At 39.0% G+C, this 22236-nt stretch overlaps 3 protein-coding genes across 6 annotated transcripts in view; 2 read left to right on the top strand and 1 right to left on the bottom strand.

The window, feature by feature from the left end:
* ora1 (olfactory receptor class A related 1) overlaps window positions 1–22084 on the top strand; it is a 192906-nt gene extending 170822 nt beyond the window's left edge. The window contains exons 5-6 of one of the 4 annotated variants that reach the window (XM_077530524.1): window positions 19232–19987; window positions 20712–22084. In XM_077530524.1, coding sequence (XP_077386650.1) covers window positions 20775–21713 — 939 coding nt within the window. In that variant the 5' untranslated portion in view covers window positions 19232–19987; window positions 20712–20774 and the 3' untranslated portion in view covers window positions 21714–22084. Of the gene's footprint in view, window positions 1–6179; window positions 6329–6864; window positions 7688–19231 lie in introns of those variants that run through there. The other 3 variants (XR_013284732.1, XR_013284734.1, XM_077530526.1) reach the window with 3 other exon arrangements.
* ora2 (olfactory receptor class A related 2) lies at window positions 7849–9421 on the bottom strand. Its single transcript, XM_077530527.1, has one exon. The coding sequence runs from the start codon at window positions 9419–9421 to the stop codon at window positions 8483–8485; it is 939 nt and encodes a 312-aa protein (XP_077386653.1). The 3' UTR covers window positions 7849–8482.
* Window positions 8504–16495, top strand: LOC144024321 (olfactory receptor class A-like protein 1). The gene is made up of 2 exons (XM_077530523.1): window positions 8504–9385; window positions 15367–16495. Exon 2 carries the CDS (start codon window positions 15378–15380, stop codon window positions 16308–16310), a length of 933 nt encoding a protein of 310 aa, XP_077386649.1. The 5' UTR covers window positions 8504–9385; window positions 15367–15377; the 3' UTR covers window positions 16311–16495.
* Window positions 22085–22236: the final 152 nt, after the last annotated feature.

The following is a 22236-nucleotide window of genomic DNA, read 5'->3' as shown; positions in this document are numbered from 1 at the left end:
GAACGTGATAGATTTTCCATGCCGACCTTTACTCAGCCCGGCAAATAACTTCCCCGAACCCGATGCCTCAACATCAAAATCGCCGAGTCCACTTGAAGTGCTGTTATTTTGGTGTTCCTTTTAAGCACAAGCAAAGGTTAATTGAGCACTTCTCAACTCAAGCAGCAGCTGCAAAAGTTTGCCCCCCTCTGCTTCCATCCCGCTTCAAAGTCCAGCGTGGAAGTACTCGATCAGAGATCTCGAGTCGTCATCACACCCACTGGTCGATGAGACTCCATCTTCCATTAATGGACTTTATTTTTTTTTTCCTTTTACCACCTATCTCTCGGTCCAGATTTTCACATTAAGAAGAGAGTGGACAGTGGTTATGTGCCAAGGATTGAAGCACAAAATGGAAGGAAATTGTTTGGGAGTGGTTAAGAAACACTTCTAAGCCATAAATATAACCTGAGGATTCCTTGTACACCTTCAGTGTGTTTCTGATAACGTAATACTCACACATCCGTGCATTATACAACACAATCCATCTCGAAAAGCAGATTCTCTCAGATGCATTTGTCCTCTGAGGAACAACCACAGAAAAATGCCTGTGGATCTTGAACGCCGCACTCGGCCATGCGGCGAGGTCGACCTTCAACCTGTCCGTCCCACAACTTGGGACCACCCTCCGCGGGCGTTTGGAAGGCGGACAAGGTCAAGTGGATCGCCTCCATTCTACGTTTGGCGCTAAGGTCACGTTGGCCGCCATCCTCCAATGTTAATGAGCATACATGGGCTGACGGTTGGGCGGGGAGCTGCGAGGTGAGAGGGTCTCGCTCCAACCCCCCCCCACCAAATGGACCAGATGTGAGCGTTAATGTTGATGGCTGATGAGATGTTGATGGTCCGGAGAGACGGGTGATGGATGTTATAATGCAGCTGCTCGTTTACTGGGAAGCTGCATGCTTGACCTCTCAATTTTCCCCGCGGGAACGTGAATGAACGCATTCCCGAGTGGAACTTTCACCATTATAAAATGATAATTAACTTTGAAGTGTTGATGTAACGCCTCTTCTAAAGGACATATCTGATGCATTTCACAATTTAAAAAAAAATGGGGGCCAACAACAAAACAAATTCTTTACAATAATCAGTTTTATGCAGCTCCACTCGTCTTAACACGGTATTCTGATTATTATTGTGTTTGTGGAATATTGTTTTTGGCCATCTCATGGGGCGGCCATTTTGCCACTTCCTGTCAACTGAAGATGACATCACAGTGCCGCACGGCTCGGGAAAAGGCCAATCGCGGCTCATCTTTTTTTTCTGAATTTGGTCACGTGACGTGATTGGTCGTTATTTGATCCCCAGAGCAACCTGTGATGTCGTTTGCAATCGACAGCAAAGAACAAAATGGCTTCCTCCTGAGATGGATAAAAACGGGTGGATTTTGCTGCTTAACTCGTATTCCATAAACACAATATTAACCAGAATATCACGTTTAGACTAGTGGGGCTGCATAGGACATATTATTGTGAAGACATTTTTTGGGTTGACTTCCCATTTAAAGTCTTCCCAGATGTTTTCATGAGATCTCTGATATTATTTGGTAGTCCCAGCATCTGGCCTGCAAATTAATGGCACATATGTAAATCCATTACTGGCTAATTTAACCAGTTATTTACATTAGCATATTAAAAAAATGTGTATGTAATATTCAGTGTTCATATTCTGATGTGTTAATATTACATCATAATATATACTCTACTGTTTATGTTTTATTTTTTAAATTATGGAATGAATCCTTCCATTCTTGCTCAGCTGGTCACAAACAAAACAAAAAAAACAAAAAATCAGTTAACAGTCCAAATTGTTTGACTTAAAACCCAAGTTAAGTACATACAATTACTGTGCCAAGGTGCTCTTTTGTTGTAACGCCACTCACCATCAACAGGTGGCGCTCTCGCCTTCCTTATCTCCTTGTGTCTTTTTTTTTTTCCAGAACAGGACACACCAATCGTTTTTTACACTCAGCTTCAAATTCGTTGCTTCATGTCTTCACTTAATTTAAACCTGGGGGTGCTGCTAAGCTTTTAATTTTTGTGATCTGCTTCCGCACAGTGAACATTCGTCACATTTACATATGAACATAATTGCCATTGCAGAAGTGACCCATTGCACATAATGTGTATGTGTTTGGGTGATTGTGAGGCTTTGGAAAGCACTTTGGGAACCATATGGTGTAGATAAAGCGCTATATAAGTGCAGTCCATTCACCATACAAATCAACCAATAATATCCTGTTCCAAAAAAATAAAGGAACATATTGTTCCCTTGATTGTTTTGAGCAGTGTATATGCTATGTATACAGTATATGTACTGCTCAAAACAATTGAGGGAACACCTTGTTGTTTTAATTTTTTTGAGCAGTATTTATAAATATGCGACATTACTTGCCAATGGACTAAATAACCGTTACTAGAAAAGTGCAGTTGTTTGTTTGTTATGTTTACATTAAAACTTCAGCTGCTGCAGCCAACGCAAGTGATGTCGGGCAATAAATCGGCCATTTGGACCTACACTGTAAGCTTTTGGTTCACTTGGCTCTACTTGCGGCAAAAGATGAAATATGTTAGCATGTTAGCACATGCCCGCATTGTAGAACTTTTTCAAGGCGTGTAGCTGTGAGGCATACACGGCAATCTGCGGCCCTTTTAATGGAACCATCGCTCGTAAAAGGTTCCCAGTAGATGTGAATGGAGAAGCAACTTTTTTTTTCTTTTTTTAAACTTTTGGACACAAATGCACGTGGCCAAACGTGCTTAGTACAGCAAGGCTCACCTGAAAGTGGTACATCTGCACACTATTCCGGAATTGTGGCCCCCGGCGGGTCATGAAGAGGCGGGGCCGGTCACGATGCGCACTTCAACGTATACTCTTCCAGTCTTGCGACCCGCATGCCGCTCTGGTCCGACTTGCCGCGTCTTGTCTGCATTCCACTCCGCGGCTCGGAGGGAAAAAGACTTGTGGAAATTTCCACCGCTTGGGCCAAGGATGGAGAAAAAAAGTACAAGACAGGGTTTTGCTGTATTTTGTTATTTATTTATTGCATGTCGTGTTGTTTAGTTTTAGCTTTGTAGTCATCGGAACGATTTCGTCAGAATGCAAAAAAATGCATCTAAAAAATAAAACAATACATCAAAACCAGCAACTTACTTGAAAAGCTTATTCAGGTATTTGCGCCCAAAAAATATTTTTTCTAAAACACAAAGAAAATGTATATTGTTGTCGTTTAGAGGAAAACTTTTGACATATTTGGAGAGATTTTAAACCACTTTAGACGGTGATCTGAGCACTTCTACAATGCAAAAACGACAATATAGAAAAGTCACTGTCCAATGAAAAGTTGCATCATTTGAACATTTCAAATATTGAAGTTGATTGGGTTGTAAATGTCAGCATTTTCCTATTGATCCTGTTGTTGCGAGTACTGAATGTAAAGGCACTGTCAAATTAAAAGCAAGTAGGTATAGTACATTATGTCACTTTTTGTTTTTCAATTGCTAATTCAAACTAGACTAAGTGCAATTTCTGGAGAAATTGCGTGGGAATGCTGAAAGCACATTTGAGCGATAAATTGGGAAATTATAACCTCCTGGTTACTGGACAATGCGCTTTACCAACTGTGCCACCGAGCAGTATCAGACACCTGGTCATGATATATATATGTATGGAAGTGGGTGTGGAAAGTGATACTTAGAAAACGTTCAATGACTGTCCCATTGAAAATGAATTGGAAATAGTTGATTTTAAATGTTAAATTGTGCAAATACTGTAAGTTAAAATTTGAACAATGTAAATTGGAAGTATTATGTGGGAGTTTAAAAATAACAATAACATATGTGGGAATAACTAGAAAAAAACTAATGATACTCTGATTCTTCAAGTCCCTTCCAGTCCAATGTGGTGTTGACCTCACACTATTGAACAGGTTTAATATTCACGGTTGTCGCTTAGTCAGAAGTCGGACAGGAAATGGCACCTGGGGGACATTTAGGGTTGAATGTAAACACTCTAACGGCTAACCCTTCCCTGTTGTGCATTTGTCACTTGCAATTTTCTCTTTTGAACTACTATTGATGAGCCGAGTGCAACCTTGAGAGTCTTTTTTTTTTTTTTTTTTTAAGTTGGCCCGGCCACGACGCTCCCATCTCTGTGCAAGTCGCTCGCTTGACAAGATATTCTCATGCCTGTTCATGCAGTTTGCAATCTCAACGTGTCCTCCCCCCCCCCCCCATCCCCCACCCCCACCCCCCCACCCCCCACCCCCCACCCCCCTCTCTACTGTGAGCCAGCTGAGGCCCCGGGGCCTCCGCAAAACCGGCCGCTCCCAATCCCTTTGCGCTGCCGGTACATGATGCTTGCTTGTTTTGTATTTTGGTCTTCTGTTAAATGGGTTGCAATTTTATGCAAGAAATTTGTGATTCTTTGTATGTGGAAAGATGCAATGTTACAAGAAACGAGCTGAAAGTTTGAGGAAACGTTTTCATTTTATGAGAATCCAAGTTATCATTTTACAAGAACAAAGATGGGATATTATGAGTGTAAACTTATGTTTTTGAAAACAAAAGTAATTTTACACAAAAATCATTTTGAGAAAAAGATTAAATTTTATGAGTAAAAGTTTTTTTTTGTTTTACAAGAAATATAGATAGGCTAGTTGTCATTTTGTGTGGAATACATTAGAATTTAGCTGCAATTTTATGAGGAAAAAGTTTAAACATATATGGATACAAGTAACACTAGCAAAAGTTAGTATGTTGCAAATATACAAGAACAATTTTAAGAGCAAATGGTTTAGTTTTATGAAAAAAAAATACATTTTACAGGAAAAGGTTGTAGTTTTTCAGAAAGGGTCATAAAAGAAAGGAAGACAAAAGCAAAAAATGTGAGGAAATAAGGTGAAATCTAAGAGAATAGAGCTGTAATTATATGAGGATAAAAGTCAGAATTTCACACAAAAAAAGAGTTGTAATATTGTGTTTTTTCTTATATTTTTATTTTATTTTATGGGAATAAACATAATTTTACAAGGTGAAAAAAATTTCAGGCAAAAAATAAAGTAATTTTATGAGGGTAAAAGTTTTTTTTTTTTTGCAAAACAAAATGTGATACTATTACATTTAGTAGTAATTTTACATGAATAAAAGTAGTTCAATATAAATAATATAAAAAGGTAAATAAATGTTGGCCTAAGAAAAAATCTGTAATTGCATTTAAAAGTTTTATTGTAATTTGACTGGGGAAAAAAATGTAATTTTTGAGAATCGTTAAACTTCATGAGAGAGAACATGTCATCTTGATTCTGGTAAAATTAGCATTAGCCTTGAAATTAGCATTAACAAGGCCACTCCCATCCCTTCAGTGTGTTCCCTCACGTGTGCCACTCTTCCAAGTTAAGGCAAATGTTGAACTTTTGGCTCACTTTTTTTTAAATCATTTTTTGCAGCCAGTCGAAACTTGAGAAGCGTTTGTGATACGGCTCGAGCCGTTCGTACAAGCCGGCATCTTTCGCTGGATAAATTGTGCATGGTGACATCAAAATGTCCACCCAGTTGCTGTTTTCTTGGATGGTGTGAGCTGCAAAGCTCCGAGTGCATTCCAGGCGAGTCGCAACACGACGACCGCGTCAACAGTCAAAGCGCACGAGGAAGTAGCTGACAAACATTCCTGACTGCAAATCAGCCACCGAGTTTCACGTAAAGTCAACAGGCTCGTGAAAAGTTGATTTCCGTTGAAACTATTAGTCTGCGATTTTTTTTTTTAGAAAAATGGTCACATAAAGTTGCAGAAAAGTGTACACAGAGCTCAGGCAATCCATGGATAATATCTCGTAAAACTCAAGGCACCACTGTAATGTTTCTCATATTAACGTTTGTTGTCATAGAACTCCATTCGTTACATCTGAATTTTATTATTTTCTTTCCAAAACGTTTGTCCCTAAAACTAATTGCATAATAATTCTGAGGATTAAATTGCATATGAGATTTGTTCCAGAGTAAAACTTTGGGTGTGGACTGGAGGACTGCAGGACCGAGAGGGTGTGGGGCGGGGGAGGGGTTTGCTCTCTTTGCTGCCACATCATTGGTGGGAACGGGGGACAAAAAAGCCCGTACCTGGCGCAGGTAAACAGACGGCCGCTGGGATTTACTGCAGCCCTGAGACATCCTCCAAGTAGCCCCCATGTTGCTGCTTTTATTTTATTTATTTTTTTTCTTCCCCCAATCTCAATAATCTGTTGCTGTCCTTATTAGTTACTGTTATTAATTTTGATATATGTTACCGACAGGTAAGTTTAAAAAAAAAAAAAAAAGAAAGAAGAAAAAAAGACCATCATTGTTTATTTCTTTGCATTATTCTGATCAGGTTTGTAAGAGTCGTATTAGTGGAGTCTGTTCTTGTTCAAGGTGATTGCTTGATATTTATTTATTTTTTTTCCTTCGAATTCCGGAATTCTGTGATCTGTGAACCCATCCGTGTATTCTATCCTTCATTCCACCGGAGTCTGTCGATCTCTGCCAATCAGATTTCAGTGGTTTGAAGAGTAAGACACATGGAACTTGTCGTCTGCAGATTCTTGCTTTATTTTCAATGTGATGGTTTATTTACGTCTGTATTTATTGGTTTATTTACTTATTTTATGTGACCTTTGCTTCATATGTGATGTATACTTGATATGCGCGTGAACCGTTCTGCACAAGCACAAAATTGTCTCAGTCCGCTCACTTTCGCCATATGCTTCAATTGCATCAGAATTTTATCATTATTCACTGAGTACGTACGTAAAAAGTTTTTTTTTTTTTTTTTTTTTTTTTTAAATGCCAGATCAGATGCATGACCCGACATGTCCAGGCACTCCGTGAAAATGTTTTTGCTATCCTTCAGCCAAAAGTGATGACAACACAATCTCCCCTATTAAATCCTCCACACCCTTTTTGAAATTCAATTCCCACATCGACAAATGTCCCTCAACACATGAAAGACAAACAATTATTGACTTTTTTTTTCATCTCTTTCTTTCTGTCATGTTTTAACCAAGGATACATTTGCAGCTTCTGATTAGTTTAATAAGGCACCAAAATGGTCACTGTCAACATCAACTGAGTGTCAGTTAACAGTTTGAATGAATAAATCCTGTTGACTCTTTGAATTAGTGTTGCGCTATCTGTCAAACTGCAAACCGCATGGTCATGGGAGGCAGAATGATAAATTATGACATCCTGGTCGAGGGTATCGGATGTCAGTATTGCAGCAATTTCACAAGTCTGAATACAGACATATGTGGATGTAGTGTAAGAGATTCATTCAAATAGTAAAAGTTAATTTATGTAACATATATTATGGACAAAGTGCTTTACAGACATAAAAGAAGTGTCTAGATGAGATTAAAAACAATAAAATATTAATCCTTCTCAAATGTTAGTTGGAGATTTTTTGTCTTTTGTTTGTTTTATTACAAATTTGACCATCATTCAGTTTAATGTCACTAGTCAAGTAAGAGCTTAGTTCGGTACAATACATTGCACGAGTTAAGCATTGTGCCCTGATGGTTGTCGCCTCCTGCTGATCATAAGCCAGAATGCACTAGAGGCAGGGTACACCCTGGAGTGGATCCTAGCCAATCACAGGCCACATTATAGACCAACCCCCCTCCCCCAAAAAAAAAATCTCACTCCTATGTACATTTCAGATGGATTTAATATGGTTTAGCATATTGATAACTTTTTTATTACTATTATAGACCCCCCCCCCCCCCCCCCAAAAAAAAAAAAAAAAACAAAAAAAAAAACTCACACCTATGTACATTTCAGATGGATTTAATATGGTTTATCATATTTATAACTTTTTATTACAAAAAAAAAAAAAAAAAAGTCTTATTTTAAATTTAATTTGAATTTTATGAGAAAAAAATATTTAAAAGAAATGAGCTCGGGGGAAAAAAATATTCAAAAAAAAAAAAAAGATTGTATAGTTTCAAGAAAAAAAAGACAAAATGCTATAAAGTCTTAAGCAAAAGTCCTGATAGCACAAAATTAAAGTTGTAATATCATGAGAATAGTGATTTGTGAACAATAGTTACTTTCTTAGTTTACACTTTCAGTATCAAAGGGTGTAATATTACATGAATAGGCATATTTCCTAACCAAAATAAAAATAAAATAAAAAGTTAACATTTCTCAAGTGTACATTTTTAAGATTAAAACTGAAAATTACAGGAAAGAAGTCATGCTTTTAAGAAAAAAAAAAAAAAAGAGGTTGTATTTTCAAAAGATTTATATATTTTTTGACCGAACTCATACATCTTTTTCTAAATATATTATTTTCCAACCAAACGTATAATTTCAAGAAAAAAAAATCAAGGTGGGGGAATAATAACAAAACAAAACAATAAATGTAGATGTTTACCCTTGAAAAACAAGTTCTATTTTTCTGTATGTGGTCCTCAAACGGTGGAGACAGCTGTCGCTTGCTCCTTGACAACTTGAACAGTGACGCCGCACCCGAGCCTGCCGTTCACCTTCCTGTTGGACGCGATGATGACGAGCGGGCTCAGCGCAGCGTAGAGCGATGAGAAGAATATGCGCAGGTCCGACATCAGCGAGCTTCTCATTGTCTTCCTCACGGTGAGCGTGTACACCCAAAGCCCGCTGTCCACCCCGTAGAGGACCACATACAAAGTCACCAGGGCCACCACGGCTTTGGCTGCCCTCCGCTCCGACCCGCCGCGTCGGGCCTTCGCCTGCCGGCTGTGCTTGTAGAGGAAGAACAGGATCGTGAGGCTGGCGAGGGCCATGAGGACTATGGGCACCACGTCCCTGCCCACCTGAGCCGCCCCGTTGGCCTCCTTGGAGAGCTTGGAGGGGAAGTTGACGAAGCAGAACTGCACGTTGATGCCGTGGCTGGCCGGGGTCGACGAGTTCCTGGCCCCGAACGAGAAGAGAATGGCGGCCGAGCTCATGCACGTATTAAGCAGCCAGAGGACGAGGAACAACAGGGCATAGTGGCTAGCTAGCCAGGTACGGATAGAGGCCCAACACGAGCCGGGCAGGGCGACGCTCAGAGACTGATAGCCGCTCAGGACGAACGTGAGCCAGATGGAGAGAGAGCGAGACGTGCGGTAGACGAAGATGACGCCTTTGCAGCCGGCGTCGCTGAAGACGGTGGCGAGACGGAAGGACGCCAGAGTTTCCGGCAGGCAGCGCGCCGCCACCACCATCAGGTTGACGCACGCCAGGTGAAGCACGATGGCGTCGGCTGCCAGCAGACGCTTGTCTTGGTAGAGCACCGACAGGAAGGCCGCGATCACCGCCAGGTTGCCGGGGACGCCCACCACGCTCAGGGACAGGTACAGCATCCCGCGCAGCAACACCTCGGACGCCATTCCTTTGCAAAACGGTGGTTTGGCTTCACACCAAAAAGTTGGATAGGTTCAAGAATTACCACGTATGTTCAATACCATGAAAATGATTTTTTTTTTTTTTTAGAAAAGTTTCATCTATTTTCACGACAAAAAGTTGGCTATGTTATGAGATCAAAGAAATATTTTGGAGTAAAGAAGTTATTTGGAAGATTAAAGTTAGCAGAATTAGGAGAATAAAGATGCATTTTTGTTTTTAAAAAATGAACATATAAAGGATACATTTAACTCTTTCACTGCCTTTGACAAGTATACTTGTCAATTGTATTTTTTAGAGCGGTGCTAAATGGGGGCGAATCTGAGCATGCTCCACTGTAAATATCAAACTTGGAAACAACTTTACTGATGCCCAACCACCGGTAGATGACATCATTGCCCCATTTTATAGGAAATAAACACAGTTTCAGAGTCCATGGGAGAAATGGCTGTATTTTGGCAAACCTACATTTTTCTGCTGTCAATTATAAAAGAACGGGACGGGACAAAAAGTAGGGAGTCTATTCTGTTATTTGGTAGATTCGGTTTATATATAATTATTGAATGTAATATCACGTGAGTATTGGAAATGTAAACATTTTCTATAATGACTGGCAGTGAATGAGTTTTAAAGATAAAAAGTAATGCATTTTTTTATTTATGTATGTGATGAGAGAGAAAAGAATTAGATATATTTTCAAGACTAGTCACAATATTATCTAATATCTATTTTCAGCAGAGGTTATGATTTTCACGAAAAAGTCATAATTTCAAGATTTTTTTTTTTCTGAAAAGCCAGAATATTACAAGAATAAAATTGCATGTTTTCAAGATTTAAATCATTAATGTCATGTTTTGTAGATAAATGTATATTCATCAATTCATCCACACATTTTATATATTTTTTTATGCTACATTTTCAAGGCAATAATTGTGGTTTGGAGAAAAACAAGAATGAAAGCGTAAATTTTTCGAGAGGAAAAAAAACAAAGCCTCAAAAGTACAAGAATCAATTTGCATTCTGCATTTGAAAGACGCTTACGACAAAGTTGATTTTTTATTTTTTTTTGCAATTAACTCATTCACTGCCAGTCATTATAGAAAATTTTTACATTTCCAATACTCACGTGATATTACATTCAATAATTATATATAAACCGAATCTACCAAATAACAGAATAGACTCCCTACTTTTTGTCCCGTCCCGTTCTTTTATAATTGACAGCAGAAAAATGTAGGTTTGCCAAAATACAGCCATTTCTCCCATGGACTCTGAAACTGTGTTTATTTCGTATAAAATGGGGCAATGATGTCATCTACCGGTGGTTGGGCATCAGTAAAGTTGTTTCCAAGTTTGATATTTACAGTGGAGCATGCTCAGATTCGCCCCCATTTAACACCGCTCTAAAAAATACAATTGACAAGTATACTTGTCAAAGGCAGTGAATGAGTTAAAGTGAGAAAATTCAGGGAAATCTGCCTTTTCTGCAGAAATGTATAATTCACTTGACAAAAAAAAATCAGATTGTAATATCCAACAAAAATTTTCTTCATATTGTTAAAAAAAAAAACACTTGATTTTTTTTTTTTAAGTCCTAATATCACGAGAAAATTTAAGTCAGATTTTATTTTTTACATTTAAAGTCATAACATTATGGGAATAAGGGTTGTAAAATAGTTTATTATTATTAGTAGTAGTAGTAGTAGTAGTAGTGCTAGAATAAGTCATTTATTTGAGGGGGAAAAAAAGTCTGTTTTAAGATTTAAATGCTAATTTTACAAGAAAGGTCATATTTGTGGGAAAACAAATTTTAAGAGAGAAAAAAAGATGTCCATATGCAAAGAGTCATACTTTTTCAAGATTGTGTTTTTGGCCTAATGCATATTTTTTATGAGCATGAAAGTTGTATATTTTCAAGATGACATTAAAATTTTTCCTAAAAAAATAACCAAAATATCAGGAGACTAAAACTGTATGCTTTTAGAGCGTCAAGTCATTTTCTAAAGCAAAAATAAAGTCATATCTTTTTGACAATTTCAATATTATTTCGAGACTAAAGTTGTAAATTTCAAAAATAAAATACATTTGAGGAGAAAAAAAAAAAGACATATTTACAAGATTAGAATTGTAATGTTATGACATCAGTTTTATACTTTCGAGAATAAGAAGGTTGTTTCATATTTTAGTTTTGGGAAAGATTTTCAAAGTGAATCCTTTTTCAGCCTAAAGTCATATTTGGCCACTCACCTAAAGCATCCGTCTGAGCAAAGCGGCTGGCAGTGACAAGAAGGTCCAACGTGGACCCCGATGTGCACCCCCCCCCCCCTCACTCCGCTTGTCTTCTTATAGCTGTGTGGAGGTCGAGCGTATACAGTACACTCCTGTGTGCTGTATTGACACTTATCGCACTTGACTGCAATTACTTGAGATCAATCCAGACGACTGCTTTTGTCCCCTCAGAGGCATCACATCATCACCATCACAACACATTTATTGATGAGTCGTAATCTTAACAGAATGTTAGATATATATTTCTGAGAAGAAAAAATTAAATACATATACAGTATTTTCAAGATTAAAGTGGTGCGAGATAAATATTACGAAAGAAAGCTTTCCAATACATGTTTTCATGTTTGTTTGAGATCAGTCATATGAAAAAGAAGTCATATTTGTAGAAGACAATCAGAAAAAAAGTCCTATTTTCTATGGAGATTGCCCTATATTTTTTTTTAAGATCAAGGTTCTACTATTAAAATAATATTTGTAGATATTTTTGTCATATTTATGTTTATCACCTGCGATTGGCTGGCAACCAGTCATGGGTGTCCCCCGCCTACTGCCCAGGGCCAGCTGAGATAGGCGCCAGCACCCCCCGCGACCCTTGTGAGGAATAAGCGGACAAGAAAATGGATGGATGGATATATTTATCATAATAAAATGTCAACAGTTTTACATTTTCAAGCTAAATAAGAATGAAGCCATATTTTTAATAGACAACTTTAATCTTATTGTTTGCCACTTTTTTTTTTTTTTTTTTTTTTTAATATGAGCAGTTCGGATAATGGATGGATGGATATCCAACTTTATTCTTGTCAAATGACACTTTTATTCCCTTCTAGTGTTGCTTAAACGCTTAAACTGTCGATTAAACTGTCTTCTCCACTCCCCAAAAAATAATAATTTTGTAATGTGAGAATAACATCATAATTGAACTTGTGTAAAATAAGGTAACCAAAATTTTAGAAACTGCTCTCAGCGTGACCTAGTGCAGTTCTACACTTCTGCAAACTCCATATACAAATATTGTTCAATGAAGGCCTTGCCAGCTATTTATTTGAAAACACAACTTTTGATAAATTAGTTTCATATTAGAGGTCATTTGGTTATAATCCAGTGTTTGGTCAAACAAGGGCTGTTGTGCCAGATTAAAGTTTTAGCACTCATTGACTCATAATTTGCATCATTAAAATGCGTTGTTATCAATCAGCAAGCCTTGATTGCAATTGTTGCACTTGAGCACATGATGCAGTCCACTGAGAAGGACGTGCTTGAACTTGCCATTTTAATGAGGTCTCAAAACACGCACCAAGAAAATAACACAACCCTCTCCCCTCGAGAAAAGAAGCTTCTTTTAAACAAAAAAACATTACAAATGATCAGCAAAGGGGACATAATTACCTCATAGTGTTAAGTGTGATTGTGTGTTAACAACTGTTTTAAATGAATAATAACAAGTTGTCGCCCAATGGGATGCAACATGAATTGTTATCGCGCTAATTGTCTTGCTGCTCTGCGTCACTAAACAAGGGAAGAAGCCTCCTGATGGATCGTTCAAGGCCAAAGAGATTTGTTGTTCGATTCTTCGGGTTCAACTGGGAACTTTCATTAGAACGCTGAACGAGATTGACATAATCTCGTGTGAAAGGGAATGAAATGTACCCAATTCTGAAAACTATCAAAATAACCTACAAATGTCAGATGGTACTAATGCAGTTTTAGCTTTCAGTGTGGCTTCCTTCACTTACTGCTTTTTTGTGTGTCTAGATGCCCTCACTATTGTGTCCTGTCAGCGAAAAGCATCTTGTACTGTATTATGTTTTGATGTCCTTTGAAGAATTTATTTCTTCCTTTCAAAAGTCAAACGGAAAGGATGGCAGAATGCTTTTTTCATTGATAAACAAAAATACTCTCACAACATGAACAAAGTCAAGAGTATTCTTGAGAAGGATGTCATTGTCAAAAATATACAATCAAGACACCTTCTTCAAACTTTGCCAGAAGAATCACATTAGCCGGGTTTCGATGGAGCCTTGTGTTCCGATGAGAATGAAACCCAAGAACATGCTCCAGAAAAAAACCTTCGTCAGAAAAAACAGGCCAAATCAAAATTTCATTTGGATTCACAGTTCCTTTTTCCAAACTGGCCCAAATTCATGTCGTATATGATTCAATCGGAATAACACTGGGTTCGACGAAATGGTGAGTGCATTCACCTGTTTAGTGCAGTTGAACTGTCAACCAAGATAGCATTTAGCATTAGCGAAAGGAATAACAGCCACCGGCCACCAGACTAACCAGTGATTACATTTGCTATAAATATTTCCTGGTGATATATATATATTTTTTTTAATATGATTTTCAGCAAAATTATATATCCTCCTGACTACCAGCAATTCAAATTTGTCCTCTGTAGTGGACCTTTTTAAACTTGAATAGCTCCCACCCAGTACAAACGATTGAATGAACTCCTTTTGCGCTCTATAGAGGACATTCAGAGCTTTCCAATGATACCAAATGTCCAGTGGTGGGGCTTTGCTACCTTTGATTGCATCATAAAAGAAAATGGCTTCCCTCAGTTCAAGCACTTTTTAGGGAAGAGGAACAGAAAATGTTAACACTTTTTATTGAACAAATTTAGGCTTCAAATGTTGGTAGTGTGTTTTCTATAAGACCCTTAAGAACACATTAAAATATTGTTTGAAATTTTTTAACTGTATTTGAGCCTAGCATTTAAGTTTTAAAAATGTCCTCTGTAGTGGACACATCATAGCTTAAAAATCAAACCTTTTTTTTTTTTTTTTTTTCAAAAAAATTTCTTTTGCAGTATTGCAGTTACTTCACAAAGATTGGGGAATATCAAAATAAACATGATTGGACAATATTTGTTTTCCTGGTAGTCAGGAGGATGTATAAATTATATCCTGGTATTTAATTTTGAAAATCTAGTCATCCTAGTTGACATTGGTCTACGCGTGTCACACGTCGGAAAACAGTTGTTCCAAATAAACGTCATCGAGTCAGTTCCTTCATTTTTTTTTTTGTCCCATTTTCCATACAGGTGCTCACTGTTTGACAGTAAATGCCTTCTTTCATGATTAGTGATTTCATACAAGATGGCTGCCATAAGCTTTAGGCAAGCTTTTGACCAGGTCACAGCTGCGCTGTGTTTTATTGCTATGAATACACATTTAAAGATTGAGTCGAAAGTCATCCTGGTACTGTTAAAAAAAAAAAAAAAAAAAAAAAAAAAAAAAAAAAAAGACCCACGACTGATGACTTTGGTTTCTGTTCATTATAGGCCAATCTTTTCAAACACTGTCTTTCCTTTTGAAAAAGTTCTCTCTCTGTCAATCTCTCTCTCTCTCTCTCTCTCTCTCTCTCTCTCTCTCTCTCTCTCTCTCTCTCTCTCTCTCTCTCTCTCTCTCTCTCTCTCTCTCTCTCTCTTCCAGTCAAATGAGCTCTCTCTCAGAGACTATAAATGTTGTATTGCTGGCTTTTAACAGCTAAGAACTTGAGTGACATACCTTGCTCAGGTGAGACTGGTTTATGAGATGGTAGATTATTTTGGGGGGCATCTGAGAGGTTCTCGTGTGGTGCATTTCTAACAAGTGTGCCTCTATGTCTACTTTGTGCAAAAAAAAAACTGGTCCAGGTTTTGCTGGCATGGACCTGTGCGTGACCATAAAAGGCGTCTCCTTCCTCTTGCAAACGGGAATTGGCATTTTGGGGAACAGCGCGGTGCTGCTGGCCTACGCCCACATCGTCTACGCCGAGCGCAAACTCCTTCCCGTGGACATGATCCTGTGCCACCTGGCTTTTGCCAACCTGATGATCCTGACGATCCGCTGCGTGCCCCAGACCATGACGGTGTTCGGCCTCACCGACCTGCTGGGCGACCCCGGCTGCAAGGTGGTGATTTACGGCTACCGCATCGGCCGGGCGTTGTCCATCTGCATCACCTGCATGCTCAGCGTGTTCCAGGCGGTGACCATCGCCCCGGCGGGGCCTCGCGTGTCCAGGCTGAAGTCTTCGCTTCCCTTCCTGGTCCTCCCCACCTTCGCCGGGCTCTGGCTCCTCAACATGGTCATATACATCCCGGCCCTTCTCTTTTCCACGGCTCCGCGTAATAGCACCGTCCCCGCCTTCACGCTCAACCTGGGCTTCTGCCTCATGGACTTCAAAGACAACATGCTCTACATCACCCAAGGGGTGATCGTCTCAGGAAGGGACTTTTCCGTCGTGGCCCTGATGTTGGTCTCCAGCGCTTACATCCTGCTGCTTCTCCACCGCCACAGCCACCAGGTGAGAGGCGTCCGGCGCTCCCGTCCGGCCGAGACCAGAGCGGCCAAGACGGTGGTCACCCTGGTGGTCCTCTACGTCTTCTTCTTCGGCATCGACAACGTGATCTGGATCTACATGCTGACCGAGGCCAAGGTGTCCCCCGTGGTGGCGGACATGAGGGTGTTCTGCTCCTCCTGCTACGCCTTCCTCAGCCCTTACTTCATCATTTCCTCCAACAAGAAGGTCAAAGCCAAAATCGTGTGCGTGGCCGAGCAGGAGCAGCCAGCGTCAAAGGACACTCAAGAGTCTTCATGACTTCTTTTGTTTGTTTTTTTTAAATTATTAACAAGCTTTAATTAACTATAATACTATAGATACAATTACAAAATGTCTTCAAAACTGTGACTTATTGTTTTGTTTTTGTATTTGTTGTGTTTTTTAACACTGCAATTTGCTGTCTGACTACCTGATCAATAATAAAAAATTAAAAAAAAGTAAAATATGTATTTCTCTCGCTTCGAATTGTCCCTAGGTGTGCTAGTGAGTGTGGATGGTTGTTCGTCTCTGTGTGCCATGCGAACAACAAAAAAAGTCCTATGGAGATTGCCCTATATTTTTTTTTAAGATCAAGGTTCTACTATTAAAATAATATTTGTAGATATTTTTGTCATATTTATATTTATCACCTGCGATTGGCTGGCAACCAGTCCAGGGTGTCCCCTGCCTACTGCCCAAAGCCAGCTGAGATAGGCGCCAGCACCCCCCGCGACCCTTGTGAGGTATAAGCGGTCAAGAAAATGGAAGGATTTATCCAGAAAGTTAGTGCCAGAATGATGAAGCAACTGGCAACTACCTCATCAGAGGTGTATGTCCAAGAATGAACTTCTAAAAACAAAACAAACAAAAAAAAAAACATGCTTGCTTAATGGAAACTACATCAAAAGTGTCAATTTAAGCAGACTTTAATTTTTGTTCAATGAATAGGTACTTTATTTTCATAATCATAAAATTCTTTTGACACGTGTGTAGTTTACCAGGAAGTGAACTATTCTTCTGCCAACTTGGAACCTCAGGGCAGTAAATATTTCTAGAATTGTGATCAAAGGCCACTCAGTGAGCCCAAACTACAAGATCACAATTCCACATTTTTTCATTCATGTGTGTGATTTTTTTTTATAGGCCAAGAAAATCCTCTGGCAGTTTGGCTTTTGGAAGCATAACTAATGGAAAGTTCAGCGCAGCTTGAGTCAAGCCTGACTAGATTGTGGAGTAGTTTCATTTTAAATAAATCAATACATTTAATTTATTATACTCATTAAAAGGGGGAAAAATTCAACCTCACACTCTGCTGTATATTTTTTTGTGTTGCACGGCACGTAGCGAATCAGAGCACAGATTACGTTTTCAAAAGGGGCATATATGTACAGTATATATAATGTTCTAAATGTCTAGTGTATAGAATGTGCAAGATGAAACTGGAAGGATTCTTTGGAATGGCGCAAAAGATCCAAATTTTCCGGCATGATAAAGGAGATGACTGATTGTCAAAATAAAAACAATAAAGTGGCAAATACGTGTTCTTCTAAGATTTCTAAGATGTTTGTTTTTTTTATCCCCCACCCCCTTTTTTTCTTGAAACAAGTACATCAGAACTAGAACAGTTTGAAAGTCACAAAAGCATTATTTTTTTTAGCATTGGTTTGCGCCTGCAAATGTCAAATTTCACCCCATATATGCTTGTCAATCAAACTCCCCACCCATCTATAACGACATCTGGGTTCGACTTTGTTATGCTGAATGAGTGAGACCTCAGACCAACCAACTACTTGTAAATCAGCACTAAAACTCTTTTTTTTTTTTTTTTTTTTTTCTCCATCTGTAAATTACAATCACTCTTATATTTATTTCAAGCAAACTGACTGGCCTTATCACCAGGAAATAAAAGACTGTTTCTAAAATGTGGACAAGCCAAATAGGAGTCAAGACACATTATTTACTGAAGCAATACGTTAAAGCTTATTATTTATAAGTTTATCTTTTTTTTTTTTTTTTTTTTTTTTTTGCATGTCATGTGACCATTACAAAAAAACCTACAACTCAACTTCACTTGGCAACAGCACTGTACTGTGAATGTATGAATGAATTGTATGAAGCTTTTTATTACTTAGCGGGGTCAAACATGCCCAAAATAAAGGAACAAACTGTTACAAGTGCACTTGTGATTAAAAGAAAAAAAAAGTGATCTCACACCAACATTTAAACAAAACAAAACATCAAATTAAACCAAAACAGCGTTCAGCCTGATCATTGTTCATTAATTACCTGCATAGATGGTACATGTTCAAAAAGGTGTATGACAATATGACAATATAGTATCCTATTACTCTTAACTTATAGGATAGTTAATATACTAAGTATTAATAATAAAGATTAATACACTCAATATTAATAATAAAAATATATATTAAATAGTGGGCTTTTACATAACAAAAATTAAAAAAATATATAACTATTATTTCTACAACTCAACAAGGTCTTCGATATTTCTGTTTTCTCTTCAATGTACTTATGAAAAATATTTACATTTCTTTTTGAAATTGTGTATGTTTGGACATTCTTGTAGTTCAATATTCAGTCTGCTACAAGCATACAGTCCACAAAAACTTTTCATATTTGTCCGTGAGTACTTTATCTTTAATTACAATGTATGTGTTCCCCTTAAATTATAGCCACTCTATAAATGTATGGGGAGAAAAAAATGATGCAGAAAGTGGAAAAAACAAACAAAAACGAAAACAAACAAACTGAAAATCATGCAAATGCTTTTAAATGTTTTGGGGCTTTTGAAAATAACAGATCCTGTGATTTCTTTTTTTTTTAATTACATTGCAGGTCAGATTAAATGTTATCGTGGACCATATTGCTTATCCAAGCTACATAGAAGAACGTGTTTGAACTTGCCATTTTAATGAGGTCTCTAAACATGTAAAACACACACGCACACGTGTAAGTGAAAATAACAAAACTCCCGAGAGAAAGTCATTTCTTCACAAATGATCAGCGGTGCAAACATGCAACAACCTGAGAGCGCGAACAAGAAACAATTACAAGTTGAGTCGCTGACAACCTTTAGATTTAAATGAATAACAACAACAGGTTGTCCCTGCGTCCCCAAAGAGTTGCAACATGTGTTGTTATGTCCCACTAATTGTCTTGTTCCTCTGCGTCAAAAACAGGATGTGAGCGGGAAGAGAGTGCATGTGGAGGCAATCAGCAACAAATGTGACGACGTTGATCGATTCCTGTCTTGACGAATCTTGAGGGAATTGTCATTCCGACACTTGAGGAGATTGATGTGCAGTGTGCACAAAACCAAGATGCACTCATCAGAGGCAGCATTCAGCCCATCCCAGCTGACTTCTGGCAAAAGAAGCGGGGTGCAACTCTGGACTAGTTGCCAGGCAATCGCTGGGCACGTAAAGACAATCATTCAAAGTCACATTTACACTTAATAGACAATTTTGAGTCATGTCTCAACTAGATGCATGTTTTTGGAAAGTTGGAGGAATTCATAGTGCTCTAAGAAAGCCTGCACAAGCACAGGGAGAACATGCCAACTCCACGTAACAAGGCCGTAGCTGAGATTCAAACCTGAATATCAGAAATGTGAGGCGGATGAGTTAAACAATGGTGGGATTAGGACAGAGCCCTGATTCAAATAGCGAAGAGATATAATTTAAACCCCCCAGAAAAATGTCAAAAATGGTAGAAAAAAAGATTTCTTTGATAATAAAAGTCAATGGCCTGATTAAATCAAGTTCCGCCCCCTCACTTCAACATAAGCCCAATTCTTTGCAGGTCCCATTTTGCAGATTTATTTTTCTTCTGTCTAGTTATAAACTCAATTTTCTTCTTTATTTTTGATAGTTTCCAGCACGCCTGTGACCTTTGTCAGCTTCAGAAAATGAATGGATGGATTTGGGGATGCAAGGGTAAGAAAGTGTTTCAAAGTCAGCCTCATTTTTGCCGGCGACATGAGAGATTATTAAAAGTCTCAATCCTCTATCATCCTGCATTTCATGCCTACAGAAAGCAACGTCTGGCTGTAGGTTCACTTTATAATGTAGGTGACATCTTTGAGCACGATTATTGATTTATTTTGTGATATATGACCGCAAAACCGGGGATCGGAATAACTGTACAATATTTGTACATATACTGTAATGTCTTATCTGTTGCGCTTCTTGCTCTCTCTCAAGATATGACATGTTTTTGAATTTGTTTTATTTTAAAGTTCATTTTGCTAAACAAATGCAAACATTAGATGCTGTTACTGTAAGGCATGGACATCTTCTAAGGGTGAGCGGTTTTACTTTTAGTTTATTTTATCATAATTTCTCTTGAAACCTTACTGAAAGTTTTTTTTTCAATGAACCTGTTTTTGATTATGTTGGAAGAAAAGCAAAACTGTAAGGAACATCAGGATAAACGGGAATCAAAATATCATAATTATTCCCTGAGCGTCATGCCATCTGAGACCACATGAATAATATTTTGTGGTTTTCATTTGCCAAATTAATTTAGTCGAAACTGCGTTGAACTCAGAGCTCCCCAATGGGAGATGGGAGGCTATAAATGTGATCGTGTGTAGAGTTCAATAACGAATTCAGCCTGCTGCCCACTTGCTCAGGTGAGATTACGTGTGTTGCCTTTCAGGTTTTTGCAAGGTATTCATCTCTATCTGCTTGAGACCAAAAGCCCGGTCCAGGCCTCGTTGGCATGGACCTGTGCGTGACCATCAAAGGCGTCTCCTTCCTCTTGCAAACAGGGATGGGCGTCCTTGGGAACAGCGTCGTGCTGCTGGCCTACGCCAACATCGTCTACGCCGAGCGCAAACTTCTTCCCGTGGACATGATCCTGTGCCACCTGGCCTTTGCCAACCTCCTGCTCCTGCTGACCCGCTGCGTGCCCCAGACCATGACGGTGTTCGGTCTCACCAACCTGCTGGACGACGCGGGCTGCAAGGTGGTGATTTACGGCTACCGCATCGGTCGGGCGTTGTCCGTGTGCATCACCTGCATGCTCAGCGTGTTCCAGGCGGTGACCGTCGCCCCAGCGGGGCCTCACTTGTCCAGGCTGAAGCCTGCCCTTCCCTCCCTGGTCCTCCCCACCTTCGCCGGGCTCTGGTTCCTCAACATGGCCATATGCATCGCCGCCCCTTTCTTCTCCATGGCTCCGCGGAACGGCACCGTCCCAGCCTTCACGCTCAATCTGGGCTTCTGCCACGTGGATTTCCAAGACAGCTTGTCCTACGTCATCAACGGGGTAGCGGTCTCCGGAAGGGATTTTGCCTTTGTGGCATTGATGTTGGCCTCCAGTGGTTACATTCTGCTGCTTCTCCACCGCCACAGCCGCCAGGTGAGGGGCATCCGTCGCTCTCATCCGGCGGAGACCAGAGCGGCCAAAACGGTGGTCATCCTGGTGGTTCTCTACGTCTTCTTCTTCGGCATCGATAACGTGATCTGGATCTACATGTTGACTGAGGCCAAGGTGTCTCCAGTGGTGGCGGACATGAGGGTGTTCTTCTCCTCCTGTTATGCATTCCTCAGTCCGTACTTTATCATTTCCTCTAACAAAAAGGTCAAGGCCAAAATTTTGTGCACAGCTGAACAGGACAATACGTCATCGACTGACACTCAGGAGTCACATGATAAATGACTATTTATTTTTCTTTTTTCTTTTTTTATAGATTGTTTTGTTTCTGAGCTTTACTGACTTACGTTGAGCCTCACAATGTTATAAACAATTATTTTAATGCAACATTTACACTTATGTATGTTACAAAATTGATATTGTTCAGAGGTATGGCATCAAAAAAGCAAAACAAAACAACATAAATTTAAAGTCGATAAATGATCAGTAGGGAAAAAAAAGAGACATTGGTGGTCTTCGGTTACGTTATTATGACGGCGACGTAACACGAATTTGCATCACTAGCCTACACTAACGCAGCGGTAACGTCATAATTATGTTCACTGTTTTGAATGAAAATCAGCTCTGTCATAAATAATAAAGAATCCACCCAACCATCCATTTTCTTGACCGCTTATTCCTCACAAGGGTCTCGGGACAATGAAGAATCACACACACTAAATAAATAAATAAATAAATAAACATCAAACACGCCGCAAACTCGAAATATCGTATGTCGGAACTTCTGTAAAGCAAATGCAATAGTTTT

Source organism: Festucalex cinctus, chromosome 8, assembly GCF_051991245.1.
Source record: "Festucalex cinctus isolate MCC-2025b chromosome 8, RoL_Fcin_1.0, whole genome shotgun sequence".
In the NCBI taxonomy this organism is placed as follows: Eukaryota; Metazoa; Chordata; class Actinopteri; order Syngnathiformes; family Syngnathidae; genus Festucalex; species Festucalex cinctus.
Note: the sequence above shows the minus strand (reverse complement) of the source record. Positions and strands in the feature narration are given on the sequence as shown.